General features: G+C 42.1%; 1 protein-coding gene across 4 annotated transcripts in view; it reads left to right on the top strand.

The window, feature by feature from the left end:
- The window catches only part of tbc1d22a (TBC1 domain family, member 22a), a 127984-nt gene that overhangs the window by 103794 nt on the left and 1256 nt on the right, over positions 1 to 22934 (top strand). For 3 of the 4 annotated variants that reach the window (XM_034234345.1, XM_034234346.1, XM_034234344.1), the window contains one exon: positions 19651 to 22686. In XM_034234345.1, the coding sequence (XP_034090236.1) occupies positions 19651 to 19779 (129 nt within the window). In that variant the 3' untranslated portion in view covers positions 19780 to 22686. Of the gene's footprint in view, positions 1 to 19650; positions 22687 to 22934 lie in introns of those variants that run through there. The other variant, XR_004570816.1, reaches the window with a different exon arrangement.

Here is a 22934-nt window from a genome sequence, read left to right as displayed (position 1 = left end):
CACCACACTGATGCTAGCATTGAGTTTAAAGCATCACTGTGAATACAACCTCATAAAGCAGCATGGCTGTATATTTTTAGTCTTGTTTTAAAATGTATCTCAGCTCATGGACAAAGTTCGAAAGGTTGCAAAAAAAAATACAAATATATATATATACAGTCCAACATCCAACATTCTCAGGCATGCAACCGTAGTGTCAGTCCAAACTTTGTTTTGTTCAGGACTTAGACTCCTAAATAATAAAACATATCATACAGGAGGAATGGTATATACTCCTCACATAATGCAAGAATCTTGAGAAAAACTTTCCTTATACTCTGTAATTCCTTTAGGCTCTGTAGGATCACCCTAAAAAGTGGTCTCAACTGCCATGAAGCACTTGGCCTTGATTAAAAACAGGTTTGTTATTAGGACATATCCTTATTTCCTATATTATAGTCAGGTTTAAGTAAACTTTCTCCTCTGTTTTCTAATCTTTTCCTGCTTCTTTTCTGGTTATGCAAACACACACACACACACACACACACACACACGCTAAATGTCATCCTGGCATTTTCCCCTGCCCAGTATACAGCAAATGAGCTCTCATCGCCTATTTGTTTATGTCTTCACGGAAGTCTGTTGTTTTTCCTTGATGGAACACAGATGTCGTGTGTGTGTGTGTGTGTGTGTGTGTTAGGTGGTTGGTTGGTAGTGTGCTGTGATGTGTGTGTGTGTTGCTGTGGTGTGTGTGTGTGTGTGTGTTGTGTGTTGTGTGTGTGTGTGTGTGTGGTGTGTGTGTGTGTGTGTGTGTGTGTGTGTGTGTGTGTGTGTGTGGTGTGTGTGTGTGTGGTGTGTGTGTGTGTGTGTGTGTGTGTGTGTGTGTGTGTGTGTGTGTGTTGTGTGTGTGTGTGTGTGTGTGTTGTGTGTGTTGTGTGTGTGTGTGTGTGTGTGTGTGTGGTGTGTGTGTGTGTGTGTGTGTGTGTGTGTGTGTGTGTGTGTGTGTGTGTGTGTTGTGTGTGTAGTGTGTGTGTGTGTGTGTGTGTAGTGTGTGTGTGTGTGTGTGTGTGTGTGGGCGGGCTCAGTTTAGCAGATTAAATTAATATGTATTCAGTTTAAAATCGTGAAGTTAGAAATAATAATTCATAATAAATGACTTTTCATGGGTTGTGGCTCCGAGGGAAAATTGCTCTTTTTCAGAAATCTATCAACCAAATATAATACAATTTTAGGAAGTACTTTTTTGACTAAGATTAGTGTCAGTGAGGAAAGAGAAAAAGTTAATATTTCTTCTCTTCTCAGCTTTAGTGGTTTAATTCCAAGAGATTTCTGCCTGGGATCCACTGAGCCTCAGAGTTCAAACGTAGGCCTGGCAGGTTTTTAAGGGCCTGTTGAACAGCTCTTATCTCCACATGCTTTATCCAACAACCCTCACAGCATTCCACTCCTCTCATGTTCCCCTCTCGTGTTACTAATGCACAGCCTCTCTTGCTGTTCAATTTCATCTTTTGCTTTGTTTTTCCCGCTTCCTTCTGTCTCCGTCGTTCATTCTGTTCCTCTTGCTTTCCCCCGCGTGTCTGATACTTCTTCCTGCTCTTTCTTTGGCACTTTAACATCATGATTAAAGGGCCTTCAGGGATGGAATTGTGTGTCGAGCCCCGACTTCGGTCCAGACTGAAGACTGAAATATCAAATTAGATCGATTGCAGTCATTTGTCTTTTTCATGGTCCCCAGAGGATCATGCATTCTGACAATGGAGCTCCTTTGAGCTTTCTTTGAGTGAGGTCTACATTGTGGTTTTAGTGAAATGTCTCAGCGGCTATAAATTGATTGATTCATTTCATTAGATATTCATGGTTCTCAAATGATGAACCGTACAGACTTATGGATGACAGTCCTCCTGGTGTGTTTGGGCCTTAAGACACATCTTGTCTTCTTTCTATGAGGACATACAATAGTTTAGGGCTCCTTAACTGTCCAAAGGCACTACAATTATTCCGTCAAAGACAATCCAACACACTCATTAACAGAAACAGAAATCAATCTTGTCTTTTCAACATGCATTTACACAAACAACACGGCCTTCCAGCAATATAATAAAGGTTTCCAACCTGTTCTCTTCAATCTACTTAGTATTACACTGATTTGCTGATTTGCTACTCCAATTTTCCCAGGCCTGTAGGCCAGCTAGATGCTGGTTAGCACAGCATAACATTAACAGCTTGTTGTTTTGTGTTATTGCAGTATATTACTGCTTTGATTGATATGGGGTTTGCGAGAACCCCTGGTCTACTGAAATAACTTGATTATTAACATCCTGTTTATAAATCATATTGTGTTGTATTAGATTTGATCTCTTATGAAAGCTGGAGTTTCATTTTTAAACTCTTAAATGCGGGAGTTGAAAAACAAATGATTCTTCGGAGGTCATTTTGTTTAATACATGTAACCCTCTAAATCTGCTCCGTCACTGCATTTCAGTCAAGCCCTGTGTAAAAGTGTGAGCTAATTGTCTTTAATGTAAAATGCAGTGGGTGACAAACTGCCACAGAGTTACACGCTCCGGCTCCTGAGAGGGAACACGAATGATTGATTCACTTTAATAGTTTTTAATTTAAAAACGCATGTAGAAAGTAATTTAAAAAGGATAATTCATGCATTGTACAAAACTAGTAAGGAGAGTAAATGTTAAATCTCCTCTCCTGGTTGTGGGATTGGATTGGTTAAGCTGCTAAATGAATAGCAGGAGGAATAAAGCACTCCCAAAGCAATCTGCCTTACCCCGTTCCAGCTCAGCTAGCACACAACCGCTAACTGCAGGCCTGCAATGCAAGGATAAGTTAGCGCGTGCCCCAACACACACGCAATTCGGTGCCGGTCAAACCCTCACGCTCATAGACACGACAACTCAAACATACAATACACACAGTAATAGGTAGAGATATTATACAATCATTTCCCATAAGTCCATGCAGACACCAGCAGGACTTTGCAGAGCTGCCTTTAAATTACTAAGAAAACACTCTGCACTCTGGTCCCTCAGACTGCACTAGTAGAGCTTCTTAATTGTGAAACTGAACATCATCTGGGAAAATAGAAAATATGCCAATCTGCATTCGAAAAAGCCTTAAAGGTTCGGAAGAAAGTAATAGCCATATCTTTCAGTGAAATGTTTAAATCATGGCTATTTTCTCAATTTAGCTATTTCTATAATTTGATTTCAAAGAGGACACCCTTAAAAAGGACGATTCCAGGTGGTCCCCTTCCTTAAACAGACATACATTTTACTCAAATTGTCACCATTTGCAGGAGTTCTTGGTGCTTGAGAAGGAATCTGTTGCTGCAACTACCCTGTTAAAAAAATAAATGGTTGTTTTTCTGAAAGTATTCAGCCGGTCTGATACATCTTCGGCACTCATGCTTTGAAGTTGGCAGCAGAAATGGTACTTTGTCATTTTCCCAAGTTTGAAAAGGCACATAGAGTCCATCTATCCTTCTTTCAGCGCTCATCCGGGTTCAGGTCACCCAGTAAAGCATTTCCAGCAGAGGGGCCCACACTTTCCTCCTCCATGTGAGAGTAAGAACAAAAATTGCACAAAGAGTACATACTCAAAGCTTTATTTTCTTTGCACACTATGTATGTACCTCTGATGTGCATCAACATACACAATTGACATGAACATTATTATATAAGACCCCCTTTACACTTGGTAATGTGGATTTAAAGTCAAAACATATATATTTGCCATTAACATACATCTATGTTGTCATCCTTTACAATGCCAATCTTGCACCATAGCTATTATTAAGATGCATATTGCGTTCATACTTTCACACTTCATAAGAGGTGATTAAAGAAACGGCTGGGCGCTCAATTATGCGTAAAATACCTACTTTATTAATGTTGTAATGTGTACCTTTTCCGGTCTAATGCATTTCACATGTTCCAGGATATGAGTTAATATTCTGTGTTACATTTTGTACATTCAAAGTCAAGCAGCACATCAAATAATCTGCACACTCACTTTTGTGTCCATTCAAAACAAAACTATAGCATTATTTGTCAGCTTTGATTTAATGGCCGTCATTCCAAACCTCTTGATTTCTTTAACAGAGTTTCCCTGAGATTTCATTAGCGAGCGCCGCCGAATAGTCCCCGTCGCGAGGGCTCCCCCGTTGTCATCGTTAATGTGAGGCCAAGCGTTTTCGTGAAAGTAAACCTATTAGTTCTGTCTAAATGGAATCACTGTGTCACTACAAATTTCCCGAAGACTTGCAGGAGCAGCTGAAGCGAAGGGTGGAAGAGCGAAAGAAGGGAGGCAAAGATTTGTTTTCACTTTAATTAATGGTGTGTGAGAAACTGTGGACCTTTTTTAAATGTCAGCGTCTGTCCTCAGATCAGTTCTGCAGACCCTGGGTTAGACTGCCTTGGCAATAAAGTAGAGGAGGGTACTCCAGAGGAACCGCAGTGCTCTGGAAATGTCAGCACTCTTTCAATCACAGCAACCAGGAACATGTTGTTTAAGATGAATGCTTATAATGCAAAGATTAAATCCACAAATTCTTGCTTGGATTTAATTAGCCAATTGGTTCTGTTTTAGCTTGAATTATTAGTTGTTTTTGTCTTAAAGGTGCCCTATTGTGCTTTTTTTGGAGTTGTTCCCTTTCCTGTAGTGTGTAGGCCTTTGTGCATGTAAATGGTCTACAAAAGCTAAAATCCCCAAATTCCCTGAAACATTTCAATTGGACTCCTTACTTTGTTAATACTGTAACATAGTGATATCACATTGTAACACTCATGCTATTATTAGCTAGCCTTCCAACACATTGGGTGTTTCTCAATCTCGAGTAAAGCTGCTCCAGAGCCACTATTTCAAGCGTACTACGTCATCGAGTGCCGCCGAAGTTCTGTTCCAATGTCCAGCATGCTTGGAATTCTACCGAGCCCGGCGTATTTCGCTTGGAGACATTTCGAGGCTGCACATGTGTAGACTCCGCGGTCTTAAAATCCCCACAATGCTTTGCGCACAGACCAATTTTCCCAAATCTGTGGCGGAAAATGTAAGGCGGGGCCTCTCATATGACGCACACCTGCACACTTGCCAGCCTGTTCCTCTCTTTGTTTTCCGAATGCCAGGAAGTATTCTTGCCTCGCTTCTGCAGCAAGTGACTCGGAAGACATGTGCTACCAAGCAAGCGTACTCGAGATTGAGAAACACCCACTGCAAGGGATAGGCTAAGGGATCGGAGAACTCTAAGCGGTGGACCAATCACAAAAGAGCCGGCCAACTGACCAATCAGAGCAGACTGGGCTATGGTTTCAGACAGAGGGTGAAAAAACATGTCACAGTGGAGGCACAGTATACAAATATGAACCTGAAATTGAGGCCCCTTCAACTCTACCAACCAGATAGATCTTCTTGTTCTCTTCTATGTGAGGCGATAGCAACGGATCATGCCACCTTTATTTTCTCCACCAATGAAGAGTTTTTACCTCATTTAGAACCCTAATTTAATCAGTCTGTTATTTGTGCGTTCCCTGCCACTGCTCTGTATACTGATGAAAGAGACATTAGCGTGTTTATTCACCCCAATCATTGTCCTAATTAAGCCATTATTTTTGCCTGCTGACACATTTCACAAAGACCTCCTTTAAAGTTTATTTTGGGGGGAAAACTAAATGTATTCAGTCTAAGTATCAGAACAAAGTGTGTCCCTGTCAGGACGCCAGGACAAATGCTTGAAAACTGGAACTCACACAGTCTAATCAGGACATCTGGTCACTTGTTGTTTTGTTTTGCCAACACATAGGCTGCAAACAAAGTAGTCAACAGGGCCCACTACTGGGAAATCACTTTTTTCCAATTCTTATGACAAAGCTTTCCCCATGCACATTTGTAATTCTGTCATTTGATGATATGTGATATGCTGATACTCATTAATCATTCGATATAATCACCCTTGTTTTATGACTGCGCCAGTCTATTTCACAGTTGATGGCTCCTTGTTGACTTGTAGGAAAAACATATTCATTTTATTTTGTCTTGTCTTATATGTCAGACTATCTGTAGCCAGAATTTAGAACATTGACCCTGAATTATGTGCAACTCTTTTTCTTTTTTTCTGCATCATGAGCAATAGCAAGTATCCAACTTGCAATCTATTGTAAAGAGCTCCATCCCTCCTCTTATTAATTCCATATTTTCCCCTCATTTATCATGACAAGATCTCCTCATTTTCTCCCCCATGACTTTCTCCCCAAAAGGCACTGATGTAAAGCAAACCCTCTTGCAGCTTCGTTGAAGGATGGCACTGTTTACAGTGGAAAAATATAGACATGACCACCCCCGCTAAACAACTTGTATTAATCACCCCGTTGATTGAGTGCTGCGCCCATATTAATCTATTTGTGCTAAAAACAATAGGAGACGATGAAAAAGAGACAGGGCTTATTATGGTGGGAGTAATTATATAACCCCATCTTGCCTTTTATTCTGTGGCATCCATCTTTCGTATACGTATGTCTTCTCCATCCCTGACAACCAAACTTTAAAACTAACTTCTATCGGCTTGTGCGCTGAATTTATGTTGTTTCGTTGGCAAAAGCCGAGGTCGAGGTGTAAGTGTTTTCTGCTAAAATATGTGCACATTGTTTGATAGATCTACTTGTGTTGTTGCTCTATTGGTCATTGCTTTTGAGCACAAGTTTGCAGGAGTTTAAGCATTGATCACCTCAAAGCCGCCAGTTGTGGGATGATTAGCTTTCGTTGCGAGAGTCATCGCCGACAGTATCATTGGCTGAGGCTTACTCCCACTAGAGAGGAACATAGAGATAGGAAGAGTCAGATTTTATGTATTTTTTGCCCTAAGATAACAGAATTACAGAATTGTTCTGTCAGCCAACTGCATGCCCGCCTGCTCAACTCACTTAAGACATAAAAACACCAAATAAACAGCACTATCGACCCGCTTGTGAGGGATAAACACTGCAGCAGCAGGAGAAGGGGGAAATTGATTTTTAAGAAAAAGAGAAGAGAGATTTGAGGAATGCGCCAGGTCATGAACTGACACATAAATATTGAATTTTAGATTGAAATGCTCTTATATGCACTGCACGCCAGAAATGGTGCATTTCTGCTCCTGTTTTTTCTTCTCCAGGGATCATGAACTCTTGATTAGCATGGCCTTTCTTTCCCTGGTGATGACTGGAGTTATACGGGTAAAGCTGGGGTAGGGTTTTTTTATGCGTCATTGGGTAAAAACTCTTAGATAACCTTTCTTCTAAGTCATTCTTTCTGATACTTTCGGCATACTATACTATTATGACTTTTTTCAACCTAGATACTATGTCATTTGTTTTTGACATATGATACTACTCAGTATGTCAAAGTTGATGGCCTCTACTTGGTAAAGTGCCTCTTGATCTGTTAATAGCTCAAATGTTGCAGTTATCAGCATGGTGTCAATAGAAGCCTGAAAGATGGGTTGCCACACTGGAGCCAGCTTGCTACTGAGCTGGCTCCAGTGTTGCAACCCATCTTTCAGGCTTCTATTGACACGCACACCATCCCTCTGTCATGGACAACTTCACACATCAAACCGCTACCCAAAATTCCATGCCCAAAAGAACATAAGGACTACAGACCAATAGCCCTCACCTCAGTGATTATGAAATCACTAGAAATAATTCTGCTGCGATTTCTTATCAGTACAACACAAGACAAACTGGATCCATACCAATTTGCCTATAAACAAGGGTGCAGTACAGAAGATGCTGTGGCCACTCTGGTTCACATCATCACTAAACATTTAGATAAACGCAACACCTATGCAAGAGCCCTCTTCCTAGACTTCTCATCAGCATTCAACACAATGCAAGCAGACATCTTGGTGTCAAAAACGGCCAAAATGGAAGTAAATCCATACCTGATTTACTGGTATGCTGCTTTCCTCACTAGTAGAGAGCAACTTGTGAAGGTTAACAAAACCCTGTCATCTGCCATCACAACCAATGTTGGTGCCCCCCAGGGCTGCATGAGTTCAGCTGTGCTCTTTACTCTCTACACCAGTGTTTCTCAAAGTTTTTCATACCAAGGACCACCTAACCAATAAAAAAACACTCGCGGACCACCTAACTCCACAAATATCCAAAAACACATAGTTTTTTACAAATCGCCTGAAAATGATACAAACAAGTGGCAACATGTGTGATGAAGGTGTTTATCTGGGCTATTTAATGCAATCGAAAGTGAAACTTAAGCTCGTTCCATTGCGGAGATATTCCCACGAGAGTGCGAAAAACTTAAATAGATGTATTTCTTTCAAATGTGAAATTTTACCAATATACTCACGGACCACTAGGGGGCGCTCACGGACCACCAGTGGTCCGCGGACCACACTTTGAGAAGCACTGCTCTACACTGATGATTGTCGTACCAACACACCAAATCAAGTCATCATTAAGTACTCTGATGATACTGCAATAATATCTCTGCTCAGCAACACAGACGACCCTGAGCTGCACCAACAGGCTGTACATCAGGTGGTCGAGTGGACTGATAACATGCTCTTGAGATCAACACCAAGAAAACTGAGGAAATCATTTTTGGCTCACCATCTGACTCCCATAAAGTCCCCATTGTCATCCATACAGATGAAATCAAGCAGGGAGTTTCATACAAATACTTAGGTGTAATGATTGACCATCTGCTGTCATGGAAGGATCACATTGAATATCTGAGCAAAAGGACAAAACAAAGAATTTATTTTCTCCGCCGTCTTAGGTCTTTTGGGGCGAGCAGAGAAATTCTTCTGTTGTTCTTTACATCTGTGATCATGTCCATTCTACAGTACTGCAATACTACCTGGTACAAATGTTTGTCAGCATCTTTAAAATCAAAACTGCTCCACCTGTTAAAAATCTGCTCAAAGATTGTTGGTCAACTCTGTCAGAGACTCTATGACTCAGCCTATCATAACAACCTAGTGAGGCTGTCCAACAACATCATCTCTGACCCAAACCATGTTCTGAACAGTGAATATGAACTGCTACCATCTAATCGGAGATACAGGGTCCCACCATTCAATAAAGTCAGACTGAAGCACTCCTTTGTGCATCAGTCAATCCTCACAGTAAATACAGAGCTAAATCCCAGATCAAATGCACGCTGAAGGCTCTTTGAGCATGTTTTCTCTCACTGATTGTGCCGTTATGTTAAATGTTTGTTGTTTGTGTTTCATGTATTGTGTCTGGATACTTGTCTGTTGGTGTTGGACATGGAGCTGCTGTGACGCAAGTCAAATTTCAGACTAGATCTGACAAATAAAGTATTATCGTATCGTATCGTATCCAAGTGTAGATCAACAACAGACATGCGTTGCAGTGGATTGGCTCATACATTCCTGAAGTACTTTTCCATGTTCCAAACGGTGTGATTTTGGGCGCTAACGGTTGAAGCGGAAGGGGCAAATGCATAAATATTGACTGCTCTTGAACTTTGAAGTTATACGTGCTGAAAAGTGAAACTTCTCAAGCAGGGTGAAATATCACTGTTAATGCTTCACTACACAGAGAAAGCAGAGACAACTGCTTTAGCACTTAGATTGCTTCCGGCTGCATTTTTCCAGAGGTTATGAACTTGTCACTGGGCTGGCACTGACTGGTACAGAACGGGTGCAAGGCTAAAGCCCACTGTGAACCGCTGAGAGCAAAGAAACCAGAGTTATTTCACAGACCTATTAACCATTTTTGATCCTTCAGTTTGAATTAAAACCATTAAAATACATTATTTTCTGTGGTGCTGTTAGTGGTCGAAGTATCCAAATGATAACCTCAACGCCAACACCCACGCTTATGTGTACTGAAAGCTTTCAACCAATCTGTCATCCATTCCCATTCACACTCCCACAGTATTTAAATTACCATAGGTTGAACCCACATCCCACATGTCCCTTATCTTTTCCCTTTTATAAAATAAACTTAAAATTAATTGTATTTACACATCGAGGACTGACTTTGACTCTGCTGCGCATGCATGCTAGAAATACGTCAATGACAAATGAGCTAATTGTTTATTTACTCATTCTCCTTTTTCTTTCCAGTCCTTCATGGAAGTTACTTAAACCTTGGCGCTATCATTTCATAAGTCACCATATTGCGTTACTATCTGTGTTTTCTCACGATATTCTATGAATTCCTTGCCAGAGGGACATCATTAGGATTGTAAAATTCTGGTTTTTCATGTTTTTTTTGGCAACATTTGATCACTGCCACTGTTGCTTGAAAATGAATTTAGTCTTTTGTTCATGATCACATTGAAGATAGGCATTATAAATCCTGTTCGTAATCTTCCTGAAAATACAGATCCTACATCCTTTACATGGACATCACATAAATGCATAATATTGGAGCATATTTGACTTTATGATGAGTTTGGGCACTTCTGCTTTGTGTAGTGTGGTGTGGCTCTGTAAAAAGGACAGCACAGTTTCCTCCAAATGTGCTAAAGACTGCTGAAAGCACCCCACTTGCCCTAGGTACTCCCCTAGAGACAGCTGTTGACATTTTCAAGACAAAAGAGAGGCGAGGTGTGAGTCTGTTTTCTATCCGCTTAAACCGAACCTGACACGCCTGCAGAGCACAGTTCCAACAATGGGATACAACTGTACTGCTATAATGATATAGATACTGCTATAGTATAATAATGTAAGGAAAATACATACATTGAAAGGCATGAATGTGTAATATATTTGTGTATAAGTAGGGATTTTTTCAAAGCCGCTTGGGAATGACTAATGAGAAACATGCCGTCTTAAGGGCAATTAAATTACTTTTTTACACTGTTTATCTGGCGCTGAAAACATTGAAATAGGTCAATTGAAACAGTGTATGGATTTTAGCTGCATTAAAACACAGTATGGGTAACTACGTAGCAGCATCATTATATAATAATGACTTTTGGTCATTTATTACTATTTTCAAGAAAAGCTAGCAATTTACCCAGCAGCCTTCACAAGATAACTTGGCATTACCATGCTACGTCAGCTCTTACCTCTGCATGCTGCAATGCCCCACTCCTACATTAGCGCCCACTGTTTGCCAGAGTGCCAATTTTGTGTAATTATACGAACTACAGCAAGCTAATGGCCCTGACAGAGCCGTGCCCAGGCCCATTACACCTCGGGGTGCTGCAAAACACCATTACCACCACCCGCAGCAGCCTGGAGCGTTGGAACACGCGGTAGACAGTCTCTGCTGGAGCAACCTCATCGGTGTGTTCATGTAGATACGTTCTTTGAAGAGGTAGAGTGACACGTGTCGAAGGAATACAGCAGGGACTACTGTACATGCCATTTTAGCCACATAAGTGTGTGTGATTGTGAGCCTGCTATCTCTCCCCTGTTAGTTTCTCCAGGGTTTTTTCGCGGCACGCTGTCGGGAGCTGTAGTTGAAACTGCGGGAAAGACCACAAGGCACCTCGCAGGACTTTTGGCAACCCATTGTACTCACTTCACTTAGCACTGTCTCATTCTGCCAGCAAATAAACCATCAGGCTCACAGGAAGAATGTGCTTTAATTGTGTGGCTTTTGTTTTTCACTAAATTTCCCCGCGGGGTGGGTCAGCGGCTCTTCCCATTTTCCGCTGAGCTTGTGCCACTTTTTATGTCACACGCAGGTTATTACCGCAACTATACACACGGTTGCATTGAATCTCTGCGTAACCATTATGTTATCCCATTCACTTTGCGAAGAAAGAGCCTGAGCACTGACTCTATTGACAATCTGCTTTCACCTCACTATCAATAGCCATTAACCGCTTTAAGCCCCGCCAAGCGTAGGAGATGGAGAGCTAATTGTGTTCCTTTTGTAGCGTACTGTATACAATAACGGTGGATCAATGTGTTTGTTAGTATTGTGGGATAAATGGATATTCAAGCTTCAATAACCACAATAACACACAATAACACACACATTGCTATTTTCTGTCTGCCTTTACCTTAAATATACTGTATCATTTTTGTTTCCTTCTCTCACACAAACGCACACACTCCTCCACACAGACTTGTGGCCTCTCAGCGTGGAGTGTTGCCACCTGTGTGGAGTGGAGTGGATACAGCGTTCCCCCCCTGACAGCGAGATGTATGCAATTAAACTGTATTAAAGTCATTAGCCCAACAGAAGTGATCGCCGGCAGATGGTTACCGTGCAGAAATATGCTCCTAATGAAGTTCCTTAGTCACTGTGTGTGTGTGTGTGTGTGTGTGTGTGTGTGTGTGTGTGGTGTGTGTGTGTGTGTGTGTGTGTGTGTGTGTGTGTGTGTGTGTGTGTGTGTGTGTGTGTGTGTGTGTGTGTGTGTGTGTGTGTGTGTGTGGTTGTGTGTGTGTGTGTGTGTGTGTGTTGTGTGTGTGTGTGTGTGTGTGTGTGTGTGTGTGTGGTGTGTGTGTGTGTGTGTGTGTGTGTGTGTGTGTGTGGTGTGTGTGTGTGTGTGTGATGTGTGTGTGTGTGTGTGTGTGTGTGTGTGTGTGTGTGTGTGTGTGTGTGTGGTGTGTGTGTGTGTGTGTCCTTAACAACTATAACACTCCAAGCTGGATTTTATTAGGAAGTATTTGGGCCTTCTCCTGTAGCATAACAATTAGTGCATTTTATTTTATTTATAAATACATGGTAGCACATGGTTAATTTCCCTCCTACTATTACCCATCATCCGCTAACCCCAACAGCTGCTGTTGCACCCAAACACTTCATTATATACACATAACATGTCAGGCATTACCTTTTTTTATTATGGGTTCCACCATTTTACAATTCAATGATTTAATTTAACTTCTGATTTTAAGACCACCATTGGATTTGATTTTTGATTACAACCTTTGATTTTCAACGATTTGTTTGTTGTTAGTCATCACAATTTACTGATGTATTTTATTAGGGATGCTCCGATCGATCGGCCGCCGATCCATATCGGCCGATATTCACTCTCTGCCGATCGATCGGTGCTCTCTATAAATGCTGATCGGGAGAGCCGATGACATGACGTAAAATACATGACACTTTTCTCTGTGTGCGGCAAAACAAGCTCGCCAAAATGGCATCACCAGTCTGGCAGTATTTGAAGGTGTCCGAAAATGACAATAAAATAGCGGTATGCAACGTGTGTGAAGCAGAAATCCTGCAGCTCCACCCGCTGTTACGGACCGGTGAGCGGAGCGAAACACACACTAACGGCCCGTCCACACAGCGGCGTGCGTTGAAGCTTCCAACGCTTCTGCCCATTCACTTTGAATGGGGTGACGTCACTTTTAGCCGAACTGCATTTTGGGAAGCGACGTGGAGCGTTGCTGGCGTTGCTGGCTTCAAAAGTTGAGCAATGTTCAACTTTTGACGCCTCGACGGAGGAGTCAGGCAATGAAATCCCGTTTATGCAAATCTGCCAGTACAAGCGCTAGCCAATCAAACCGCGTGTATGCTGGGAGAGACTACGCAGGTCATTTCCTCATATTCAAAAAAATGGAGGGAAATTTCATTATAGTGGTAGTGAATCACCCGGTGCTGTATGATCAGTCTCTGTTCATCTAGCGGGATACAAACCGGAGGAGCGAGACATGGAGGGAGGTGGCAGAGACAGTGGATGAAACTGGTAGGTTTTCGCCTGTTTGGGGATTTTATATCCAGTTTACTTCGTTTTAACATTGCTATTGCTTTGTATGTCGGTGGCGGGAGATTCATGTGATTGGTTGTTGCTCGCAAAAAATCCCCAAGCTTCAGATACGCCCACCTCCAAGCGTCAACGCACGCCGCTGTGTGGACGGGCCGTAAGAGTTAGACCTAACACACTTAGCTATTTTATCTACCTCTGGAACAAGCTAAACTAGTTATAAATATATTTATTCTTCACGGTCGGGTCAGTCATTACGGGATCAGTGAGCTGCATGAGACGTATACTGACAGGCTGTCAGGAGAGAGGAAAAGAGAGCGCTTTCGCTTTTTTCTCCCGTGTTATTCTCCAAAGTTAATGTAAACTTGAATAATGTACTTCATTTGAATGTAATAATTATGTTGGTTGTTGTTTGTGGAAGCGCCAGTGAATGGGCCCATTAACTGAGCCCCATTAACTGAGTTTTAAACATCACTTTAAATGGAAGATCCCCATAGGCCCCGCCCACTCGATCGGATCGGCGATCGGTATCGGCCGATACTGATTCCGGCGATTAGCCCCAAAATTGGCGATCGGAGCATCCCTATATTTTACGTTATAAATCAAAACTTTAAATCTAATTTCAGGCCTTTTACCAAAGCCCATTGACAGAACGACAATTGCAAAAATGCTGACTCATTTCCGGGTTTTGGGACTCATTCCTACAGCATTCTATATACATAAAGATTCATATGTCTACTCTTATTCATCCATCACTATGCTGTTGCCGTTAAAATAGGACATTTTATATGTGAGGTTTGACTCTAGTCTCACGCCTTCATTACATCCCGTCTGGACTATTGCAATGGAGTCCTGTCCGGGGTTCCCAGCAAAACCCTGGATAGGCTCCAATACGTCCAGAACTCTGCCGCCAGGCTTCTCACCCACACCAAGCCATGGCACCATATCACCCCCACCCTCATCCACCTACATTGGCTGCCGGTCAAGTCCCGGATTCAATACAAAACACTCATCCTCACGTACAAGTCCCTCCATACCCTCGCCCCCCAGTACTTATCGGACCTCCTCCATCCCTACACCCCTTCTCGGAGTCTGCGGTCCTCAGACACGGGCCTGCTCTCCATCCCCCGCTTTTGCCTCCGAACTGTTGGTGACAGGGCATTCAGTGTTGCGGCCCCCACCCTCTGGAATGCACTTCCTGCCGAGATCCGTAATGCTGCCTCCCTGGACATCTTCAAATTATCACTAAAAACACACCTGTTCACCCTGGCCTTTGGGCCCTAGCCCTTTTCTGGTCCCCTGGCTTCCTTTATTTATTTCTTTGGTTTGCCCGTTGATTGTCTGTTTGTTTTGTTTGTCCACCATGGACCTTGGGTCCCTTGAAAGGCGCTATATAAATATCATTTATTATTATTATTATTATTATTATTATTAGTCTGTCTGTATTCATATCAGATATGGAGCTAGCTAGCACTAGCTGTCTCTAGGTACACATGTTGCAACATAGTTACACAACAAGAAAATATAAAAAAAGACATTACTGATAATATTATAAGGTAACATTCTCCATCCCGTGTTACAAAGTGTTGCTTTAAAACAACAGCATCCTATTGATCTGGTTTGGTTTTTAAATCCCTCCACTGAATTCAAGCATTTCTAATGATTAAGGAAAGAATATAAAACACTGTTAATGGACCTGTTAGCTCCTCGGCACAAGTTGTTTCACTACAAGTCATAGCTTGGATACAGTGTTGTTATTCCATAGGGAGGCTTACGTTTTTCTAAAGAGCCTGGGGCGGTGCAGTCGGGGAGGTACATGGTGTCTAGCCCCAGGCGCCCAGGACCTCCGGGGCCACACACAGAATACTTACTACACACAAACTATTACATAAACACAAAGCATCCATACACATGAACTGCGCTCTTTAATTCTGACTGGCACATGGGGAGAAGTTCAGTTGCCTGATGTTTTTACCAGGACAAAACCTTTTTCTCCAGCATTTAATAATTTCCCCGTGAGCAAACATAACATAATCATAAATATGCAACACATGAACCCACTCGTGTTAATGCACACTGCCTTTAGCCGTGAGCTACATTGTTGGATTTGTGTGTGTGAAAGGGAGAGGGGTGAGTGGTGAAAGGGGGAGAGCTACAGCGATGCTCTATTGAATACAGATGAGAGAAAAGACGTGCTGAATCCGGATCAGACTGCTTCTCTTTCCCTCTGAGCGAAAATACCTCAGAGGAGTGCGTCTTTCAGAACCAGGGGGAATGTTATTAGGTCAGCCTTTTAAAGTCAGGGTTCAGGTTTCTTCCTTAAAGGCGCATCTATTATAGCGCTTTTTAAACCGTGGAAACGGGCAGCTGGATTCCGATGATAGGGATACAAGTATTATTTTAGAGGGAATCTAATCGTGAGTTTTATGTTTGACAACACTGCCGGGCAAATTAGCTTTTTTGCTCTAAGAACTTTTTTAAATACTCAAAGGGTTTAAACACATTTCAAGGGCCCAAGGCTCTTGGAAGTGAAAATAATCACCAGCTACTCTTTCAGTTAACAACAAACATTTTGAACACGCAAGTTCAAAACTGAGTTTCACCTTTTTAAGATATTCAGAAGATGAAACACAGCTGCCGCCTAATCTGTAAAATCTGGCTTGGATGGCAGCTCTGAGTTTAATTAGTTGTAGGAAACTTGTACTTTTCCCTCCTCCTGTGGAATACAAATGCTTTTTGTTGAAAAGTCATCAGGGTCGTCTCATCGGCTCATTAAAAACATGCGAGGAAGGAAATAATTAATGGAGCCAAACACCATCACGTTAATACCTAGGAGGGTTAAATAATACAAAGAGTCCCGCTGTAGTGAAAATACCTTGCTAAAGTTTTGTGTAGTTTGATGAAGATGAGGGTGGAATATGCCTTCAGGATTCCTGCATATACCCTGCTGTTATAAAACGCATGTATTACAATTATATGACGAGGTTAAGCTCCTTGCATAAGAGGACGAAAATTAAAGTATGGATTTTTTTTTCAATGTTGAGAATAAGGTTGAACTTTAAGTGTCCTTGCCAGGCATACAAACAGATAAATCAGACAAGGACATTGTTTATTACAATATTCCCTACATCTTTAGTCTTTTTAGAAAAAAAAGAATGTCCTTTTATTTCATTCAAATACGTTATGCAGTGTTAAAATGCTATTCGTACTGTAGCTGTGTCCTTTCCGATAGCAGCTCAGGAGTCAGATCAGTGTCGACAGCACCAGACCTACATGATTTATCCCTCAATGTGATTATCAACACCGTGATTGGTTGTAAACCCTGTTGTCACGGCAACACCATGACACACACACACAGAACCAGGGTGTCCCACTGCTAAGCAGCCTCATTCCTCTCTGAGAGAGACATTAGTTGGCCAGATTGAACCCGAGTGTGTGTGTTCCTGTTTTCTTTCTTTTTACTTACACGGTACTGTATGGAACGGGAATATGGGCAAAGACTTGAGCCCCGCTGGATTGTACTTGACACTTTATTCTTTCTTTCCCCTCCCCGTACCTTGTACAGTGGGGCAAACAAGTATTTAGTCAGCCACCAATTGTGCAAGTTCTCCCACTTAAAAAGATGAGAGAGGCCTGTAATTTTCATCCTAGGTACACTTCAACTATGAGAGACAAAATGGGGGGAAAGAATCCAGGAAATCACATTGTAGGAGTTTTAATGAATTCATTGGTAAATTCCTCGGTAAAATAAGTATTTGGTCACCTATAAACAAACAAGATTTCTGGCTCTCACAGACCTGTAACTTCTTCTTTAAGAGCCTCCTCTGTCCTCCACTCGTTAACTGTATTAATGGCACCTGTTTGAACTCGTTATCAGTATAAAAGACACCTGTCCACAACCTCAAACAGTCACACTCCAAACTCCACTATGGCCGAGACCAAAGAGCTGTCAAAGGACACCAGAAACAAAATTGTAGACCTGCACCAGGCTGGGAAGACTGAATCTGCAATAGGTAAGCAGCTTGGTGTGAGGAAATCAACTGTGGGAGCAATTATTAGAAAATGGAAGACATACAAGACCACTGATAATCTCCCTCGATCTGGGGCTCCACGCAAGATCTCACCCCGTGGGGTCAAAATGATCACAAGAACGGTGAGCAAAAATCCCAGAACCACACGGGAGGACCTAGTCAATGACCTGCAGAGAGCTGGGACCAAAGTAACAAAGGCTACCATCAGTAACACACTACGCCGCCAGGGACTCAAATCCTGCAGTGCCAGACGTGTCCCCCTGCTTAAGCCAGTACATGTCCAGGCCCGTCTGAAGCTTGCTAGAGAGCATTTAGATGATCCAGAAGAGGATTGGGAGAATGTCATATGGTCAGATGAAACCAAAATAGAACTTCTTGGTAAAAACTCAACTAGACGTGTTTGGAGGAGAAAGAATGCTGAGTTGCATCCAAAGAACACCATAACTACTGTGAAACATGGGGGTGGAAACATCATGCTTTGGGGCTGTTTTTCTGCAAAGGGACCAGGACGTCTGATCCGTGTAAAGGAAAGAATGAATGGGGCCATGTATCGTGAGATTTTGAGTGACAACCTCCTTCCATCAGCAAGGGCATTGAAGATGAAACGTGGCTGGGTCTTTCAGCATGACAATGATCCCAAACACACCGCCCGGGCAACGAAGGAGTGGCTTCGTAAGAAGCATTTCAAGGTCCTGGAGTGGCCTAGCCAGTCTCCAGATCTCAACCCCATAGAAAATCTTTGGAGGGAGTTGAAAGTCCGTGTTGCCCAGCGACAGCCCCAACACATCACTGCTCTAGAGGAGATCTGCATGGAAGAATGGGCCAAAATACCAGCAACAGTGTGTGAAAACCTTGTGAAGACTTACAGAAAACGTTTGACCTCTGTCATTGCCAACAAAGGGTATATAACAAAGTATTGAGATGAACTTTTGTTATTGACCAAATACTTATTTTCCACCATAATTTGCAAATAAATTCTTTAAAAATCAGACAATGTGATTTTCTGGATTTTTTTTTTTCTTCCTCATGTTGTCTCTCATAGTTGAAGTGTACCTAGGATGAAAATTACAGGCCTCTCTCATCTTTTTAAGTGAGAGATCTTGCACAATTGGTGGCTGACTAAATACTTTTTTGCCCCACTGTATATATGAGCTATATGGCAGCCCAGGTGTTCATGTCATGTAACACCTTTGTAATATATGCATCATACTCGAGTGGTTTAACACTAAATGCATCTGGCAGATAATGGGCAGAGCTCAATCACACATTTACTGTCGCTCTATATAGGATGCCTCCTCCACAGACACAACATGTTTGTCTTTTTAAGTGCGAGAACTTGCACAATTGGTGGCTGACTAAATACGTTTTTGCCCCACTGTACCTGCCTCTTTATCTTCTGTCTCTCTCACTGCTATTATTAAACCACTGAGTTAATAACATCTGTGTCACACTCAGAGAGGCAGAGCCCATGTGTAACGCTATCTGCTACACTAGCATTACCCCAAAGGGTGTACTTTGTCGCATCCAGAATCCAACTTCAGTCTTTAGTTGCATTGAGATTGCTTTACATGGGCCCTGCAGTTTAAAATGTATTTAAATTGTTCTGGTAATATTGACATCCCTTTGCTGTGAAAAGAGTTGTCTGTAGCTTTTTGCTGGGCTTGATTAGGATACAAAGAAGATGAAGAGTAAATTGGCGGGTTTTTTTCTTGATTGCAATCACACCTAGCTGTGATATGCTCACCATGGCAGCCAGATCGCCATCAAATATCCCATGGTCGATCGCTTTTCCATTACAATTGTATTGACATGGATCTTTACTCATCCAGATACGATGTCCAGTCACAGATTGCATGTGAAGGTGTCAACGGGGTCCAAATTAGGATTGCAATCATCATCCAACATTAGAAAATGTATCAATTATCCAGAAAGTTGTGATTTTCTCCCGCTCTAATTGTTCTTCTTTTGCTTGTTCTCCCAACAGGGTCAGATGATCCTCCTGCAGAACCTTCCCACAATGCACTGGGGCAACGAGGAAGTGAGCGTGCTGCTGGCCGAAGCCTACAGGTTGAAGTTCGCCTTTGCCGACGCGCCCAACCACTACAAGAGATGATAGGCGTGACTCTCTGCAGCTCCTCCTCTTCCTCCTCCTCATTCTGAACTTCGAGGCCTCTGTTCCTGCGGGGACAGACCTCCCTCTTTCTTAACCTCTTTTCCCTTATTCAGCCTTTCAGCTACTAAGAGATTTGAATCAACCAATGACTGGCACGACGTGTGGCGTAGCATTTTAACGCGTTGATGTGGAGCCCTTTTTTTAAATGATTTTTCTCTGATCAGCTCTGAACAAACTGAGGACTTTTTGTCGGAGTTTGGCGATGCAGGACGCTGAGGTGATGCTCAGCAGCCGGGGGTCCAGTCTCGCTCAGAAAACAAATATTTTCTGCAAAAAAAACAAATCCCATACCAAGGCAATACATAGTTTTGCTACCCGAGGCCAAAATGTGACTCTTTTTTTTTCAGTTTGCAGGGACAGAGAAAGATGGCAAAAGGACGCCGTGCTACATGGTTTATTTATCTGAGCCTGCTGTCCTGGTCAACCTGAAGGAACACGACCTCTCCTGTTTTTCTTATTTTCTTCTCCCGCCGGCGTGACGGGATGTTCACCTTCATGACAAAACAAACACTAGGACAGAGATCTGTGAGGGGAAACATGCCTCCTTCCTTCTAAAATAACAAACACAACTCATTCCCACTTTATCTCGTCCTCCCACCCCTCTGCAGCATCACACTGTCGACATAACAGAAGCCATTTAGAGAGAGAAAGCTACTTATTCCTTATCTATTATCTACCCCCCCCCCCCCCCCCTCTCTGAACCCAGCTCTACCTCACACATATTCCACCTATGTGCCTGCTAAATTGAGAACACACATCATTATGGGGTTAAAAATAACGATTTGCAGTTCAATTTGAAAGGAAATCATCCTCAAAAAAAGGCCTTTTCGCAGCGTTGGTCTTGAAGTAAAGCCTTAATTAGGAGACATATTTCTTTGTTTACACCTCAGTCCTCTCCTTCTGCCTTTGCAAAGAAACTTAATGTGCACCAGTTACTGAAAAACTCAAAATAAAGCAGACACTTTGATTACAAACACTCCAAAAAGTACAACTTTAATTCAAGTTATTGAGCACCAGTATCGAGTTATTCCTATACATATGTCATCCACACTTGTCACTTTATTTTATTTCCGATAAAGATATGCGAGCGGCAGGTGCACGGACTGTTTTTAAGGAAGTCTTGCATATTTGAGAAAGCGATTACACATGTTTGATCTATATTGGTTCTCCTAATTGAAGAGGCCCCTATGATGGTTTTTCAAAAACAATAACGGCACCTCTTTTTCCCCAACTGGTCTTAATAATAGTGATTTAAACACAAATAGAATTGAGCAAAAATAATGGCTTTAAAATGTCAACCAGACAAACGGGACAGGCTTAACAGATAAGAATGAATAAACTCACCTTAATGTGAAATAATGAAAGCAAATTGCTCAAAATAAAGCGAGCTGCACATAAAAGCAGCAGAGGCGTTAAAATTATACCTTATTAATTATTGTGTCTTATCACAACAACACCCTCTGCTTTCCCCTGAGCATCATGGGATGTCTTACCCAAAGCCAGCAGCACCATATTGGTGTTAATGTAGGGGGTGGGGGGGGAAATCAGACATTCATGACATAACGCTGAGCTGTTAACGTCTGAAGCCTCCCGTCATGACACCGCCAGGACCCATTATTGTGTCACACACACACACACACACACACACACACACACACACACACACACACACACACACACAACCTGCCTGACTGTGCGCGTGGGTGTGTGAAGCGGAGATGGAAGGAGAGCGGGACGGGGTGGTGTTTCTTTTGGAAGTTTCAGCGCTTTTTCCTTTTTTTTTACCGTGAGAGCTGTCAGTCTTTGATCACACTTTTTTTTTTACACACCTCATCTCCCATGCTCTCTGACAAAGGAAAACTCTTCTCTGCCTCTCTCTCTGTTTATGAGATTTATTCTTTCAACCAGCGTTTTAAAGATTTTCCATTTTTTATTTTTTTATGCTGTTTACATGACGAGCCTATTAAGTTGTGCCTGACTCCGGAGAGTTTCTGACCTTACATGACACATTTTAGATTTCTGGAAGCAATAGTATGACACTTGCTGTGAAAGGACGGAACATGTCTTTTTTCAACATGAACTGTTTAATAAAACGTTGGGCATTTGAATAGGTCACCATCTCCTTCCCCTGGACAGCGATTGTTACTAAAGTACCTGTCAAGCTTTGGATTTCACCTCCTGCTGTAGTAAGTTAATTTTTTTTTAGCCTTTCCGATACCAAAAACACAAGAAGTCATGTCTAAAAAAAACTACAGTACAGTAGTAACCTAGAGTTACTTTCACTAGCTAACTACATTAGTTTGTGCGATTACAGGTTATGTATATTTATGCCTGAGGCAGCAAATAATGTATGAGGTTGACGTGTGTGTGCGTCATGGAGAAAAGAGAACACCCCTTCCCCTTCAAATCATAGTTTTGCTATTTTTGCTGTAATACATATGCAGTAATTCCCCTTTAAACAGAAGCAGTTGACTACTTGAGATGCTTTAACAAACACATTCACAAGCTTCAAATCAAACATCTCAATGGTGATGAAGGCCTATTGGTTCTGGCTGGAGCCCGTTATCTGTTATCCAACACACTTTGGAGCGTCTTCATGAGGGTGTCCTGAAGTAACAGCTTTTGTTCCTCTTTTCGCGCTCACATGAAAATACTATGTTTATGAAACTGAAAGAAAAAAAATGTCCTCCATCCATGTCTTTTGCCTCTTGAGTACTCGGAAGAATCTAATAATACTAGAGCGTGTGGGTGACAGGAGTCCTGGTTCTGGAATTTAAAAATGTGTACAGAGATGATTTTGAATCTGTAAATAGAAAGTGTAAATAAATCCTATATATGACAAAACTGCTTTGGACAAGGCCTTGTGTTGTGTGTTTCGTCCGAGTGTGTGCGCAATTAATGTACTGTTGTGTATGATCTATTTTAGACTGAAATATATGACTACTCGGTGATTGGTTCCCCAAATCCCCTTTCCACTCTAGTTCTATTTCGGTGCTAGTTTGGGTTGCAATTGGTTCGCAGGAAGCCATGACACCACCGCTTAAATCGTGCTTTTTTTTTAATCAAGGCAGCGGCCTGCGTCAGAGCTTTGCTCC

Source organism: Gymnodraco acuticeps, unplaced genomic scaffold, assembly GCF_902827175.1.
Source record: "Gymnodraco acuticeps unplaced genomic scaffold, fGymAcu1.1, whole genome shotgun sequence".
Classification (NCBI taxonomy): domain Eukaryota; kingdom Metazoa; phylum Chordata; class Actinopteri; order Perciformes; family Bathydraconidae; genus Gymnodraco; species Gymnodraco acuticeps.
The sequence above is the reverse complement of the archived record's forward strand: the minus strand, read 5'-3'. Positions and strand labels throughout refer to the sequence as shown.